The sequence below is a fragment of the Rhincodon typus genome, chromosome 33 (assembly GCF_021869965.1).
Source record: "Rhincodon typus isolate 14 chromosome 33, sRhiTyp1.1, whole genome shotgun sequence".
Taxonomy (NCBI): Eukaryota; Metazoa; Chordata; class Chondrichthyes; order Orectolobiformes; family Rhincodontidae; genus Rhincodon; species Rhincodon typus.
In genome coordinates, this window is record NC_063364.1 from 2,205,434 (window position 1) to 2,220,110 (window position 14,677).

Here is a 14,677-nt window from a genome sequence, read left to right on the forward strand (position 1 = left end):
CCCGGTACTTTTTATAGACTGTTTTTCCTAGCCAGCCCACAAATTTCCAGGTCAATTGAATTCAGTTTCTCAACTTGCCATGCATAGGGCTCTCTTCACAGGATGTGGGCGCTACTGGTTAAGCCAGCACTTTTTGCCTATACCCAATTGCCCCTGAGAGGGTGGTGGTGAGCACTCTTCTTGAACCACTGCAGTTCATGTGGTGTAGGAACAGCTCAGGTGCCATTAGGGAGGGATTCCGAGATTTTGTCCCAGTGACACTGAAGAACAGAGATATATTTCCAAATAAGGATGATGTGTAACTTGAAGAATTGCAGGTGGTGCTGTCCCCTGCATCTGCTGCTCATGTCTTTCTATCAAGCATTAAATTGCGAGTCGAGTGCCACAGCCATGCTGTTGTATCTAGAGAAGAATCTATGCTCATTGTGTTCATCATTAATCTACATGTTATAAGTGCTTTAACAGAATAAAATCTGAGCTCTGTTGCATTACAATGGCCTTTTCAATTAAGCGAAGGGACTTAAGATTGGGCTGGACCTTCCTGGTGGAAGTTCACCTGGACCATCTCTAATACCTCTCTCTCTCCTTCCTGGACCTCTCTGTCTCCATCTCTGGCAACCACCTAGAAACCGATATCCATTTCAAGCCCACCGACTCCCACAGCTACCTAGAATACACCTCCTCCCACCCACCTTCCTGCAAAAATGCCATCCCCTATTCCCAATTCCTTCGCCTCCGCCGCATCTGCTCCCAGGATGATGCATTCCACTCCCGTACATCTCAGATGTCCTTGTTTTTCAAGGACCACAACTTCCCCCCCTCAGTGGTCGAGAACACCCTCGACTGTGTCTCCTGCATTTCCTGCAACTCATCCCTCACACCTCCTCCCCGCAATAACAACCAAAACAGAATCCCCCTCGTCTTCACGTACCACCCCAACAACCTCCGGATCCAACGCATCATCCTCCAACACTTCCGCCATCTGCAATCCAACCCCACCACCAAAGACATTTTTCCCTTCCCACCCTTATCTGCTTTCCGGAGGGACCACTCTCTCCGGGAGTCCGTTGTCCGCTCCACACTCCCCTCCAGCCCCACCACACCTGGCACTTTTCCCTGCAGCCGCAGGAAGTGCTACACCTGCCCCTACACCTCCCCCGTCACCCCCATCCCAGGCCCCAAGAAGACTTTCTACATCAAGCAGATGTTCACCTGCACTTCTGCTAATGTGGTATACTGCATCCGCTGTTCCCGTTGTGGCCTTCTCTACATCGGGGAAACCAAGCGGACGCTTGGGGACCGCTTTGCAGAGCACCTACGCTCGGTTCGCACTAAACAACTGCACCTCCCAGTTGTGAACCATTTCAACTCCCCCTCCCATTCCTCAGACGACATGTCCATCCTGGGCCTCCTGCAGTGCCACAACGATGCTACCCGAAGGTTGCAGGAACAGCAACTCATATTCCGCTTGGGAACCCTGCAGCCCAATGGTATCAATGTGGACTTCACAAGCTTCAAAATCTCTCCTCCCCCTACCGCATCCCAAACCCAGCCCAGCTTGTCCCCGCCTCCCTAACCTGTCCTTCCTCCCACCTATCCCCTCCTCCCACCTCAAGCCACACCCTCATCTCCTACTTACTAACTACATCCCGCCCCCTTGACCTGTCCGTCCTCCCTGGACTGGCCTATCTCCTCCCTACCTCCCCACCTACACTCACCTTTACTGGCTCCATCCCCGCCTCTTTGACCTGTCTGTTTCCTCTCCACCTATCTTCTCCTCTATCCATCTTCTATCCGCCTCCCCCTCTCTCCCTATTTATTTCAGAACCCCCTTCCCCTCCCCCATTTCTGAAGAAGGGTCTAGGCCCGAAACGTCAGCCTTCCTGCTCCTATGATGCTGCTTGGCCTGCTGTGTTCATTCAGCTCTACACCTTGTTGTCTCAGATTCTCCAACATCTGCAGTTCCTACTATCTCTGAAACGTAAGAATGTTGCAGCTCAGAAAGAGACCATTTGACTCATCACACCTGTACTGACTTTCTGGGAGAAGCATGCACATAGTCGTATTGCCCAGATTTTTCCCTGTTTTTAAATTTCAAATATTTTTTTCCATATCAAAAAGCTAACCTGGATCCTACTTCTTTGTTAGGTCTGGTTGGATAGTCCTGGATCCAACTACCCTCTGCAGAAAAATATCGTCTGAGACCTTCTGCTTTTTATGTGCTCTTTTCATGAGATGTGGATGTTACTAGCAAAGTGAGCCTTTGTTGCCCATCCCTAGCTGCTCTTAGCTGAGTACCTTCCTCGACCATTTCAGAGGACTGTTAAGAGTCAACCACATTGCTGTAGGTCCAGAGTCACCTTTAGACCTGACCAGATTTCCATCACAAAAGGATATGAGTGAACTAAATGAGTTTGAATGACAATCAAAAATTTTTTCATGCTACCCATCACTGAGAGTGGCTTAATAATTCCAGATTTATTCGTTGAGTTCAAATTCCACCAGTTGCCATTTAAGGCATAAGGATAGAACCCTATCCTTTTAGACTTTGGCCTGGACATCTAGATTACTGTTCCAGTGACGCCACTGTTGTGCCACCTTCTCCTTTACTACCACAAAAGGAGAATTAGATTCAATAACGGGTCAGTAAATCAACACAACACCTCGGTCCATTTTGTTCATTGTCACAAGTGACCTTAGGGTGACATGACTTAATGATTTCATAATTGTATTAAGAAGAGGATGCTCTTCAATCTTGCGAGTCTCCTGTCCCCATTACATTAGATTATGTGTGATTTCTGCCTCAACTCTTTTTGTCTGTCTTTGCTGCAGAATGCTTGATACCCTCACCTAACTAAAATATCTAGTGTTCTGAGTCTTCAGTTGATCGTCAGCCTACAGGGGAAGAGATTTCCACACAAATCCCGAGCATGTGCCTGTATCAGCTGTACTGCTTTTTATGTCAACTTGGCATCAGGCATTACTTGGAACAAATGAAAGTTTTATTGCAAATCCTTTTCCAAATATTGCAGTATGCGAACTTGATGCTTCTGACTTTTGGTACAGCTGCTTATTATTTCCAGTCTATTAGTGTACTGTGATTTTCAAGGGATTATAACACATTTTATTCAACAATTCAGATTTTCGATGTGTAGATGACTTAGAGGCTGTAAGATTGTATTTACTACCTCTTAACTATGAATGGACAGGAAAATCTAGCCTGTAGCAAATCGTTTGGTTTTGAAACTACAAGGACAATGTTGCCCAGTTTAAATTTACAATGTTAACAAGCTAAAATGCCACTGAGCACTTTTTATTGATTTTAAACAAAGCCAGAGTCTTTGACCAAGCAGGATGAGTAATTTATCTTAATACCCAGCACCTGATAACATATTCTATCCATGAATCTACGACATTCAGTTTCAAATATGACATTCAAATTTAAGCCTTTGGGTCTAAAAGACCAGCAGGTGGTGAGCTACAATCACTTATTTCAAGAACACATTTTTAAGATAGAAAATCATGGTGTTATTTTTTTCCCTGCTGGAAGTTTTAGTTTAGTGAACACAAATTGCAGCGGATCATGACAATCCTCACCATCCTCTCAAGGGCAAACAGGAATGGGCAATACACATTTGCCTGAGATGTCCCAGCCTGAGAATGAGATGTTTAGAAAGTCGAGATCAAGTCCAAGGATGTGTAGGTTAGATGGATTGGCCATGCTAAATTGCCCATAGTGTCCAGGGATGAGTAAATTAGGTGAATTAGCCATGGGAAATCCAGGGTTACAGGTATAGGGTTGGGCGGGTGAGTCTGGGTGGTATGCTCTCCTGAGAGTCGGTGTGGACTTGTTGGGCTGAATAGCCTGTTTCCACACTGTAGGGATTCTATGATTCAAGCCGTGCAATCAGTTTCATCACACTGCTGCATTTGCATTGTTACATTGCAGCGGTACAGGATTGTTACTCATTTGAAGCAAGACTAACAGACTGCTCTCTATCGATTATTTCCTTAATTTGTTGGGAGCAGCCTTTTATGTCAGACACAGGAGCCAGATTTTGATGCAGAGTGTGAAATGTGAACTGAAGATTTGTTTGCCATTTAACTACAGGAAATTGTTGACTAAGCAATAATGGGAGCTATTCAAGAAGCTATTGGTTATTATGGAATATGTCTTTATTAAATCAGTTAATCCAAATTTGACTATGGCAGGCAGGTTATTGTGTGTCAGAAACAAAAATAGAAATTGTTGGAAAAGCTCAGCAGGTCTGACTGCATCTGTGAAGCGAAATCAGAGTTAATGTTTCAGGTCCGGTGACCCTTCCTCAGAAATCGCGGTACTAGGAAAATGTCGGTTTTTAGGCAGAAGATAGGGTAAGTGGAGGGAGTAAGGAGTAAACAATAGGTGGGGATAAGGCCTAAAGAGAGAGAAGAGAATTGGACAGACGAAGGATTGGATAACGATCTGGCTAGGAGGGAGAATAGCTGTTAATGGAGACTGTTAGTGACTGATGCTGGGCGTGTGTAATAGCAGAGTATGTGATCACAAGGCCTGGTGTGTGGGGCGGCGGCTGGGACATCGGAGAGTTCAAGCCCTAAAGTTATTGAGTTCTGAAGGCTGCAGTGTCTTCAAGCGGAAAGTGAGGTGTTTTTCTTCCAGCTTACGCTGAGCTTCACTGGATCACTGCAGCAAGCCTGAGACAGGAATGTTGGCCAGGGAACAGGGTGGTGTGTTGAGGTTGCAGGCAGTGGGAAGCTCAGGGTCTTTTTTGTGGGCAGAATGTAAGTGTTCATAGATCATAGAATCATAGAATCCCTACAGTGTGGAAACAGGCCCTTCGGCCCAACCAGTCCAAGTGACCTTCAGAGCATCCCACCCAGACCCATCCCCCTAAGCTACACATCCCTGAATGCTGTGGGCAGTTAGCATGGCCAATTCACCTAGCCTGCACATCTTGGGACTGTGGGAGGAAGCCGGAGGACCCAGAGGAAACCCACGCAGACATGGGAAGAATGTGCAAACTTCACACAGCCTGAGAGTGGAATTGAACCCGGGTCCCTGGCGCTGTGAGGCAGCAGTGCTAATCACTGAGCCACTATGCCGCCCCGATTCATGCGAAGCAGTCACCCAGTCTACGCTTCGTTTCCCCAATATAGAGGAGACCACATTGTGAGCAGTGAATGCAGTAGACAAGATTGTGTTAAGTGCAGCTAAAGGGCTGTTTTGCCTGGAAGGTACATTTGGGCCCTTGGATACTGAGGAGGGAGGAGGTAAATGGGCAAGTGTTACACCTTCGGCAATTGCAGGGGAAGGTGCCATAGGGCTGTGGGGGGTTGGCGGGGGGTGCGGTGGCTGGGGTGGGGGGAGTGCAGTAATGTTGGGAGTGAAGGAAGCGTGGACTTGGGTGGCCTGGAGGGAGCAGTCCCTGTAGAAGGCAGACATGGGAGGGGAGGGGAATATGTGTCGGATGGTGACATCTCACTGGAGGTGAGGGAAATGGCGGCTGATGATTTTCTGGATGTGGATGCTGGTGGGATGGTAGATGAGGACACGGGGAACCCTGTTGCTGTTGCGGGAGGGAAGAGAAGGGATGAGGGCAGAAGTGCAGGAGATGGGTCAGCCCCAGTTGAGGGCCCTGTTATTGTGTGTGTCTGACATTGCAAATTTCCAAGAAAAAATTCTAGGAGATATTGAACTGAGTTTTTCTGATCAGCAGGACATAATTCCAGCATTCCTGTATTAATGCTCACCTAAATAAATAATTACCATTGTGTACGTAGTTCTGACTTCAACATTGAGTCTGGGAGCAACGTAGCATCAGTTTTAAAGGTTATTACTAGAAAAATATCCAATTCTAGTGAGTTTAGATCTTGTATACAGCTGCATTCAAATCCAGCAAATAAAGCTGTCATGCATGTATGCCAACATAGGAAGCTAGCAAAAACTTGCCAATAATATTGACAACTCAATGCCAGTCATTTTTTGAATCTAGGCCTATGACCTTTAGTAACATACAAGGTTCTATGAATGATTATCTGCATTTTAAAATTTCATTTTCCAGTGTGAATGTCACACAGTCAGCTATTGCCCTGTGAATGTAGTGGCAGGCCCGGAGTGAACTTGAGGAATGGAATTTCTGAGTTTAAGGGAATCCTTGGAGTCAATTGGCATTGCTCAACAAAGCAATTAGAATCCCTACAGTGTGGAAACAGGCCCTTCGGCCCAATAAGTCCACACTGACCCTTGGGGCATCCCACCCAGACCCATCTCCCTATAACCCACCTAATCTACACATCCCTGAACACTATGGGCAATTTAGCTTGACCAATCCACCTAGCCTGCACATTTTTGGACTGTGGGAGGAAATTGGAGCACCTGGAGGAAACCCATGCAGACACGGGGAGAACGTGCAAACTCCACACAGACAGTCGCCCGAGGGTGAAATCGAACCCAGGTCCCTGGCGCTGTGAGGCAGCAGTGCTAACCACTGAGCCACCATGCCACCCCAATTAGTGGCTGCATCCTTGACAAAGGAAACTGTGAATGCCCAAAAATAAGATCTGTGGTCCCAGATAGGCACATTACACTAGCAACATATAATGTTTGGATTCTTTGTTGCTAATGTAAAATGTTGCTGTAAATTTCAGCTTTTTAAAAATTTATTCATGGGATGTGGACGTCACAGACTAGACCAACATATATTGCCATCACTGATTGCATTTGGGAAAGTGCTGGTTAGCTGGCTTCTTGAACTGTCACAGTCTTTGTGATGTAGTTGTAGTTTTCATGTAATTTATATAATGATCAGTTAGCATTTTCTTTTAATTCATTCATGAGATGTGCATCATACTGGCTGGGCCAGCATTTATTGCCCATCACTAATTGCCCTTGAGAAGGTGGTAATCAGCTAACTCCTTGAGCCACTGAAGTCCATGTGCTGTAGGTAGACCCACAATGCCATTAGGGAGGCAATTCCAGGATTTTGACCCAGCAACAGTGAGGGAATGATGATTTACCCCCCAGTCAGGATGGTGAGTGGCTTGGAGGGAAACTGCTGCCCTTGTCCTTCTAGATGGATGTGGTGATGGGTTTGGAAGATCCTGTCTGAGGAGTCTTGATGAATTTCTGCAGTGCATCCTGTAGATGGTACACACAGCTGCTACTGAGCAATAAATAATCAATAAAGAACAACAACAAGGAATACACAGCTCACGTAATGCAAGCAGGACTGGACTTTCACTGGCAAGATGGATAGCAAAGTGTCCCATCATATCCAAAGCAGGGGTGGGCTAGAGTTGACTCCACCGTCATCCCCGACCCTGGACAAAGGGATGGCTGCGGAGGTGCTGAGGCAGACTGATTTAAAGGTTCAATCCAGTTCTCTAGGATCTCAGCGCAGTCATTTTGTTAGTTATTAGGTCTTCTACTCCTCACCCCTCACAGCCGATCACCACTTCATCCATTCCCATGCCCATTTACTCCTGCTGGCCATGCCAAATCATGCTGACTCACTCCCTCACCTACCCCATGGCCTCTTTTATCCCCAACCCAATTTAATTCCAACCCTTGCTGCCCACCCACTAGCCTTACCGTCTGCAAACCAACTCAACCTGTCTTCAACATGAGTAAATCTGAGGACTCATGTTGAGATGAAATAGAATATCCCTTTACCACCTTTATTATTATTAAAAAGCAAACTTCCATTCATGATAGCAAAATTCGAAACTTTAGAAGCTCCTAAAAGTTTTAATCCCTTGTAAAAACTAACAATTGCATTCATAATTCCACATCAAAAACAATAACATTTTAATAACCTCTTTGAATTGTCAATCAAACTGTAAATTTGCAGCCCTCTGCTGAGATAATTGAAAGTTGTGGAAAGCAGCCAAGCATTAATAATGGTATAATGGTAGCCTTTACATATGTTAGCAAACAGCTTTTAGTTGTTAGATCTGATTATTTACAACACTGTCTGACGCAGGCGCTTGTAAGTTTTAATGGTCTCGGGATTTAAATAGCTTCACAACTGGACAGTTTTACAGATTTTCTCCATCCTTCATGAGCTTCTATCTCCCATAGGTTTGTGACTTGCACATTGCCTGATGAGGCTGACACGGGCAATGAGGTTTGTTGAACTCAACACTGAGTTCAATTTGCCCTGCTGACATCGGGGTCCCACCTGTATGCACGCCTCAAATCCTTTCCCTTACTGGTGAAAATCGAATCTGAATCTGCTCCCATCCACTATCTTTAAAAATGCATAGAGTTTTCCCGACTTGGTGAAAATCTGATCTTATTTCCTTGAAATTCACGACTGAAAAACAATTGCTTGTTTTTAATTTCTGATGGAGAGTTTGAGGACATGAGATTCATAGCAATGCATACAGAAAATCATTTTCTCAATAATTGCATTTTGTATGCTAGTCACCTTGCCTTGTATTCTTTGTCAGCTTGAAAATTTCTCAATTCAGTTATAGAATGTACTCGCTTGGCCATGTCAACACTTTTTGTCCAGCCCTAATTATGTTGAGAAGGTGATGTTGAACTGTCTTCTTGAATTTCTTTAGTCTTCATGATATAGGGACACCCACAGTGCTATTAAAAAGGGAATTTCAGGATTTTGACCCAGTGACATTGAAGGAACATTAATATATTCCAAATCAGGCTGTTGTGTGGGGCTCTAATTGGAGGTAGCATCTGCTACCCTTGTCTTTCTTGTTAATAGAGGTTGTGGGTTTTGGAATATGCTGTTGAAGGAAGCTTAGAGAGGTACTGCAGTACATTTGTCAGTGGTGAAGCGAGTGAACATTGAAGGTGATGGATGGAGTGCCAGTCAAGCAGGCTGCTTTCTGCTGGACAGTATTGAGCTTCTTCAGGGTAGTGGAACTGCACCGTCAAGGCAAGTGGAGAGTGTTCCATCACACTGTTGACTTGCGCGTTGGAAACATTGGACAGGCTTTGGGGAGACAGGCAATAAGTTACTCACCACAGAATTGCTCATCTTTGACCTCCTCTTGTAGCCATTGCATTTATATGGTAGTCCAGTTCAGTTTCTGGTCAATGGTAAATAAGCCCCCAGTATGATAATTGTAAGGGATTCAGCAATGGTAATGCCATTTGATGTTAAGGGATAGTGGTTAGATTCTCTCTTATTGGAGATGGTCATTGCCTGACATGTGAGGTACAAACGTTACTTCCCACTTGTCAGCCAAAACCTGGATATTGTCCAGCTCTTACTGAATATGGAAATGTACTGTTTCATTTTCTGAGAAGTCACATTTGTTGAATATTATTAGTTGAGTGTGTTAATTTAAATTCCATGTTTTACGATGATTCTAATTCCAAAGTAGTGTAAGTTACCACTGATTAATTATTAGTGCAAAAACGTCAGACTTGGTCATTGTGAGAGTTTTGCTCTGATTCAAATCTGATGTGTTGACAATGTTCTGATTCATACAACTTTCAAATTAACAATGAAAATTCATAGAATGTTAAGAAGCTGCTGGAATTTGTGTTCTTACAGACTTTTGTTTCATAAAATAGGTGCTGCTATTTCATGACCAAAGCTACGTTATCCACTATGAATACACAATCTTGGTGAACAACTCCATTGAAAGCAGTGACAAGGTGCAAAAACAGCTGGAACCTTTTTACCTGTGGACAAACACTGGCTGGGGGGACTGCAGTGTACAGTGTGGAGGAGGTACTGTCAGTAGAAAGATTCCATTTAATGTTTGCCATGAACAAACAAAGAGGTTCAGTGGAACTCCCAAGTTCCTACTGTATTCATATTGCATTGTTAACTTTGCTTCACAAATAAAGCAGTTTGCCTTGGTCCAACACCTTCACCATAGATTTGTGATTGCAGTTGTTTCAAAGGGTTTTGGGGAAAAAATGGTAGACTGAGTCAAAGGATAAACTATGACTTGACTAAGAAATAATGTTCAACATGGGGGAGAATTCCAGAAGGTGGCACATCAACAGTTATGGACCACTAGTCTGGAGTGAAAGGAGTCACAGGACACAATCACAAGGTTTGGGATGAGAAAGTTACAAGAGGATTTGAAAATGTGGATAAGGATTTTAAATATGAGATATTTGAGAATCTGGAGCCAGTGTAGATCAGTAAGGACTGGATTGATGGGTTAATGAGACTTTTGCACAATAGAGTAGGTAAAGGTAAAGTTACCATAGACCCAGAGGACCGCACTCCCATTAGAAAGAGATGGCTGGTTGTGGTTTAACCTGATGGTCACCACACCTCAAGCAAGAGGAGAGGTTGAGAGGGGAGTCCTGTGCAAGAATTGATCTCACATTGCAAACTAGCCATCCACCCAACTGAGCTAACTGACCCCAATGCAGACGGTAATGTTTTGGCTGAGCTGAAGCTTGACAAGGGTGGACAATGGCAGGTTGTGAGTGTAGGGTGCATGTCCCTATTGCCCATGGAGATTGCCGTGAAACATTGGTGCCAGTGTCTAAAATGCAGGTCCAGAGAACCAAGTGTTGAGTTTGAGAGATTAGGTACCTGCTCTGACTTTTGTGTTGAGAATTCTGGCTCGTGGGTGGTAAAATAGGAGAGTGCATATTAATGATCTGAGATTAAGTAATAATAAAGGTGCTAATGAGTGATAATTCCTGTTAATAGGACCCTCGCTGGTAACCAGTGAGAATCTCAGATGGACCTTTGTTAGAAAATGTGACGTGTTGCTCCCAGCATCGAGAAAGGCCTCACTTGACTTTTGACAATTCTCCCAAATTTCTTGCCGTAGCCTATGTCATGCAGAGCCTGGGAATATTCTGCCCCATATGTCTATCATTGGAAAAGGGCAGATTTTGCATGAATCAATACAAATTTGTCCTTTCGTGATAACAGCTTGCAAAAGCAGTTTTGTCAAAAAAACACATTTAAGAGATTATATATGAAAAGGGCAAGTTTCTCAAAATTGTACTGGTGACAAGAAGCTTCATCATTTAGGAGCATGTGCCACAATGTCGCAGGCTCATTCCATAGCTGCTAACTGTTGTGTATTTGCGTAAGTATATTAGACTGTCACTTTAAGAGTCCTATCATGTTATATCATGATGACACTCCAACATACTTACCAACTCCAATCAGAAATTGAATAAATTTCACATCTTAAATGTCTCAATTGTTTATCAGTGCTAAAAGGGAGCAGTGGATTGAAATTGCTAGCATAAATGAGTATGATCAGAGTCAGTGGGAAATGGTTAGAAATATTAGACTCATATGGCCATTAAAACGGCCATGCCACCATGCAAACCAAATTGGTGGATGCCACTGTGTCTGTCATATTTGCTCCAAAAATAATGATACGATAATCCAATAAGATTGGTCATATGTCTCTCTAAACGGATGGGAATAAGTTTCTCAAACATCTTTCCCAACTCGAGGCATTCCAAAGTACATTTCAACCATTACTTTTGACTGTAGTCACTGGTGTGACATCAGAATTGGGACTACCAATTGAATACAGCAAGGTTTATGAGCAGCATACGTAATGTGACTGAATTTTACATTTTGTATGAGGCAGATAGGAGGATGTCTGACATTTTTAAAAAATATTTAAATATAACCATAACGCAATTACAAAGGCATGAAATAGAACTGGTTGAAGTGAATTGGCAAATTTAGTTTAAAGGATTGCAGTAGCAGACATGTAAGGGGATATTTACATAAATATATGTAAAGGAATACACAGAGTAGATATATTCCAGTGTTTAAGAACATTTCGAAGGGTCCTTGGCAAGATGTATCAAGTGGCATGTCAAAGGACTGGTTCTGGGACCGCAACTGTTTATAATTTATATAACTGAAATGGATGAAGGGGTAGAAGGAACAAAGGTATGATATCAAATTTGCTGATGTCACAAAAATTAGTCTGAAAGTAAATTGTGAAGAGAACATGAGGGGACTATAAAAGAATATAGATAGGTTAGGTGAGTGACAAACATCTGGCAAATGGGGTATAATGTGGGAAAATGTGAAAGTGCACATTTCAGCAGGAAGAGTAAAAAAAACCCTGTTATTTAAATGATGAGAGATTGAAGCACTCTGAGATGCAGAGGAAGCTGGGTGTCCGTGTATACAGGTACAACAAGTAATTAAGAAAGCTAATAGAATGTTACCATTTATTGTAAGGAGGATTGGATACAAATGTAGAGATGTTATGCTTCAGTTGGACAAGATACTGGTGAGAAGATGTCTGGATTACTGTGTATATTATTGATTTCCTTATTTCAGGAGGGATGTAAGTGCATGTGAAGCAGTTCAGAGATGGTTTCTCAGGCTAATACCTGGAAGGGATATTTTGGGTTAAGAGGAAAGAATGGATAGGCTAGGTTTGTATCGATTGAAGTTTAGAAGAATAAGAAGCAACCTGATTGTAAATTCTAAGGTTCTGAGGGGTTTTGACATGGTGGGTCAGGAAAGGATCTTTGTCTTTACAGGAGAATCTAGAACTCGGGGTCATTGTTTAAAAATAGGGTGGGCTTGCTTAATTGAAGACAGAGATGAGGCAATATTTTCAAAAAGCTGTGGGTCTTTGGAATTTTCTTGCTCAAAAGCTATTTAAGTAAAACCTTAGAATATTTTTAAGGCGGAGGTGGATAGAGACGTAGAGAGAGAAGGTAGATAGAAGGAGGTGAAACTTTGTTGAGGTTAGGTGGGAAACTAAATTTGAGGTTCCAAAGCTTTGATCTTATTAGATGGTGGAGCAGGCTTGAGGGGCGGAATGACTTACATCTGCTCCTAACCTGTATGATCGTAGAACTGTTTTAGTGATGTCAGTGAAGGCTAAATAGAGACCAGGATTTTGCTTTTCCAAATATGGCTGTGAAATCCTTAACACCCACCTGGGAGGTCAGACAGGGCCTCAATTTAAGACAGCCCCTCTGACGGTGTAGTTTTTCCTCAGTGTTACACTGGAACTATCAGGTTTAAGTTCAGAGGTTGATTTTTTGATTTGGCAGCACAAATCAGGAGGTACATATGTTTTTGGGTCCTTAATAACCCCTTGAGTCATTAGTTGGAATTTTGTCCGCTGTGCCTTCCTTTACTAGCACAGAGGCAGCTTTACCGTGGGCAATAGTGGACTCATACACAAGAGAGCCAACCAAAGGCCTTTCAACATGAAAAGAGCATCAGGCTACAGTACAGAGGAAGTAATTATTAACTGAGTTCAACATGTAGGTTCTCAGCAACATTTTAAAATATTTAATTGAAAAGTAGGAACAAAACTTGGCCATTGCTGTCTCCAGGCAGTGAAATGAGCCCCAATCCAGCCAGTCATATCCAGAGACTGGGAGATCAACTGAAAAATCCAAGTTGGCCTCCTTTTAGTTGCCCTTAACAGCATTCTATCGGGTCTGTTTAGTTGCTTCTTTTACTGGGACAGGCAATCTTTCCAGGACCAACCCTCCATCTCCCCCTTACCCTTCAAAGTAGACAGTGCTGGGATTGCTTTCATTTCCATCCTCAATGGGGGCTGAATATCCTGCTTTAAGTGCCCCAAGTGGGACTTTAACCAACATAAGTAGAACTGGTCATTGCAGGGTTGATAATTAAAATCTAATTTAAAAAATCTAATAAATTTAGGGCCTGTTTCCCATCACCCAGTTACCATAAAACAGAATGTTTTGGCTTTTGTGGAGTGCAGTGAGGTTAGCCAGTGTGACCTGACACTTTTAGAAATGTCGCCTATTCCACTTGGACTGTGGTCCCCATTTCATCTTTGGGAAATTAACACTCAAGGCAGTGTGGCAAGGTCCAAGAGCTGCCAGGCTACTAGAGTTACAGTTATGTGAAATAGCAGTGCCACATCAACTGTAGGGTTTACAATCAGATGTGTGAAAATATAGTGCATTCTGCTCCACATTTCAAGTTTACAACTGTTCTCTTCAGTAGAAACATGTTCCATATATTTGTTTTTATATTGTATTTTCTCCTCTCATTTTTAATACAGAAATATTTTTCTTTAGGTGTAGTGGTGATCTGTCTCAGGATACGTTCCCCTGCTCACTTCTGCATGCCTCAAGGTTCTGCAGTATCCAGTTCAAATGCTTATAGGAGCCTGCCCTTTTCAACTTCAATGAATAATGAGCAATGTTACTAAGGAAGAGATTACACAAGGTGGTTTCTCATTGCCTTCCTTACGAGTACGTAAAGGAAATTAAAATCCCTTTCACATTCTGTATGCCTAAACAACTGCTGTCCTTCAGAGTTCCAGCTCTTCTGCCATTACCATCAAAAATTCTCCAATTCTACTATTTGCCAAGGCTTGTAACCCTGAGCATGAGACCCTTACCTGGGCCTGGGGTAATTAAAGTTTTTGAGAGGGGGTCAACCAACCCCTTGGTCCCTGAAATGATCCTTCAAGCCAAATTTTCCTTCAAATCCACTGATAACAAATAGTTTGGAATCAATAATTTGTTGGAGTTTGCTTTGATGTTGGTCAGAAGCTGTGGAATTTGAGATTTAAACCAGATGTGGCTTTTTCATGACTGCAGTCTCGCCATGTGTAAACACCTTGGTCTGTTTGTGTGTGTCCTGTGCAGTATTAATGATATCCGTATCATTAGACTTAATCCTGGAATCTGCAGAATCAGTAACAACTTGCAAAAAGTCACCGGGTGAATATTTGCTGGGATAAAAGA

The 14,677-nt window shown here is 43.1% G+C and overlaps 1 protein-coding gene across 1 annotated transcript in view; it reads left to right on the forward strand.

The window, feature by feature from the left end:
* The window catches only part of adamts17 (ADAM metallopeptidase with thrombospondin type 1 motif, 17), a 401,456-nt gene that overhangs the window by 309,611 nt on the left and 77,168 nt on the right, over positions 1-14,677 (forward strand). The window contains exons 15-16 of the mRNA XM_048615713.1: positions 3,141-3,169; positions 9,545-9,704. Of these exons, the coding sequence (XP_048471670.1) occupies positions 3,141-3,169; positions 9,545-9,704 (189 nt within the window). The remainder of the gene's footprint in view (positions 1-3,140; positions 3,170-9,544; positions 9,705-14,677) is intronic.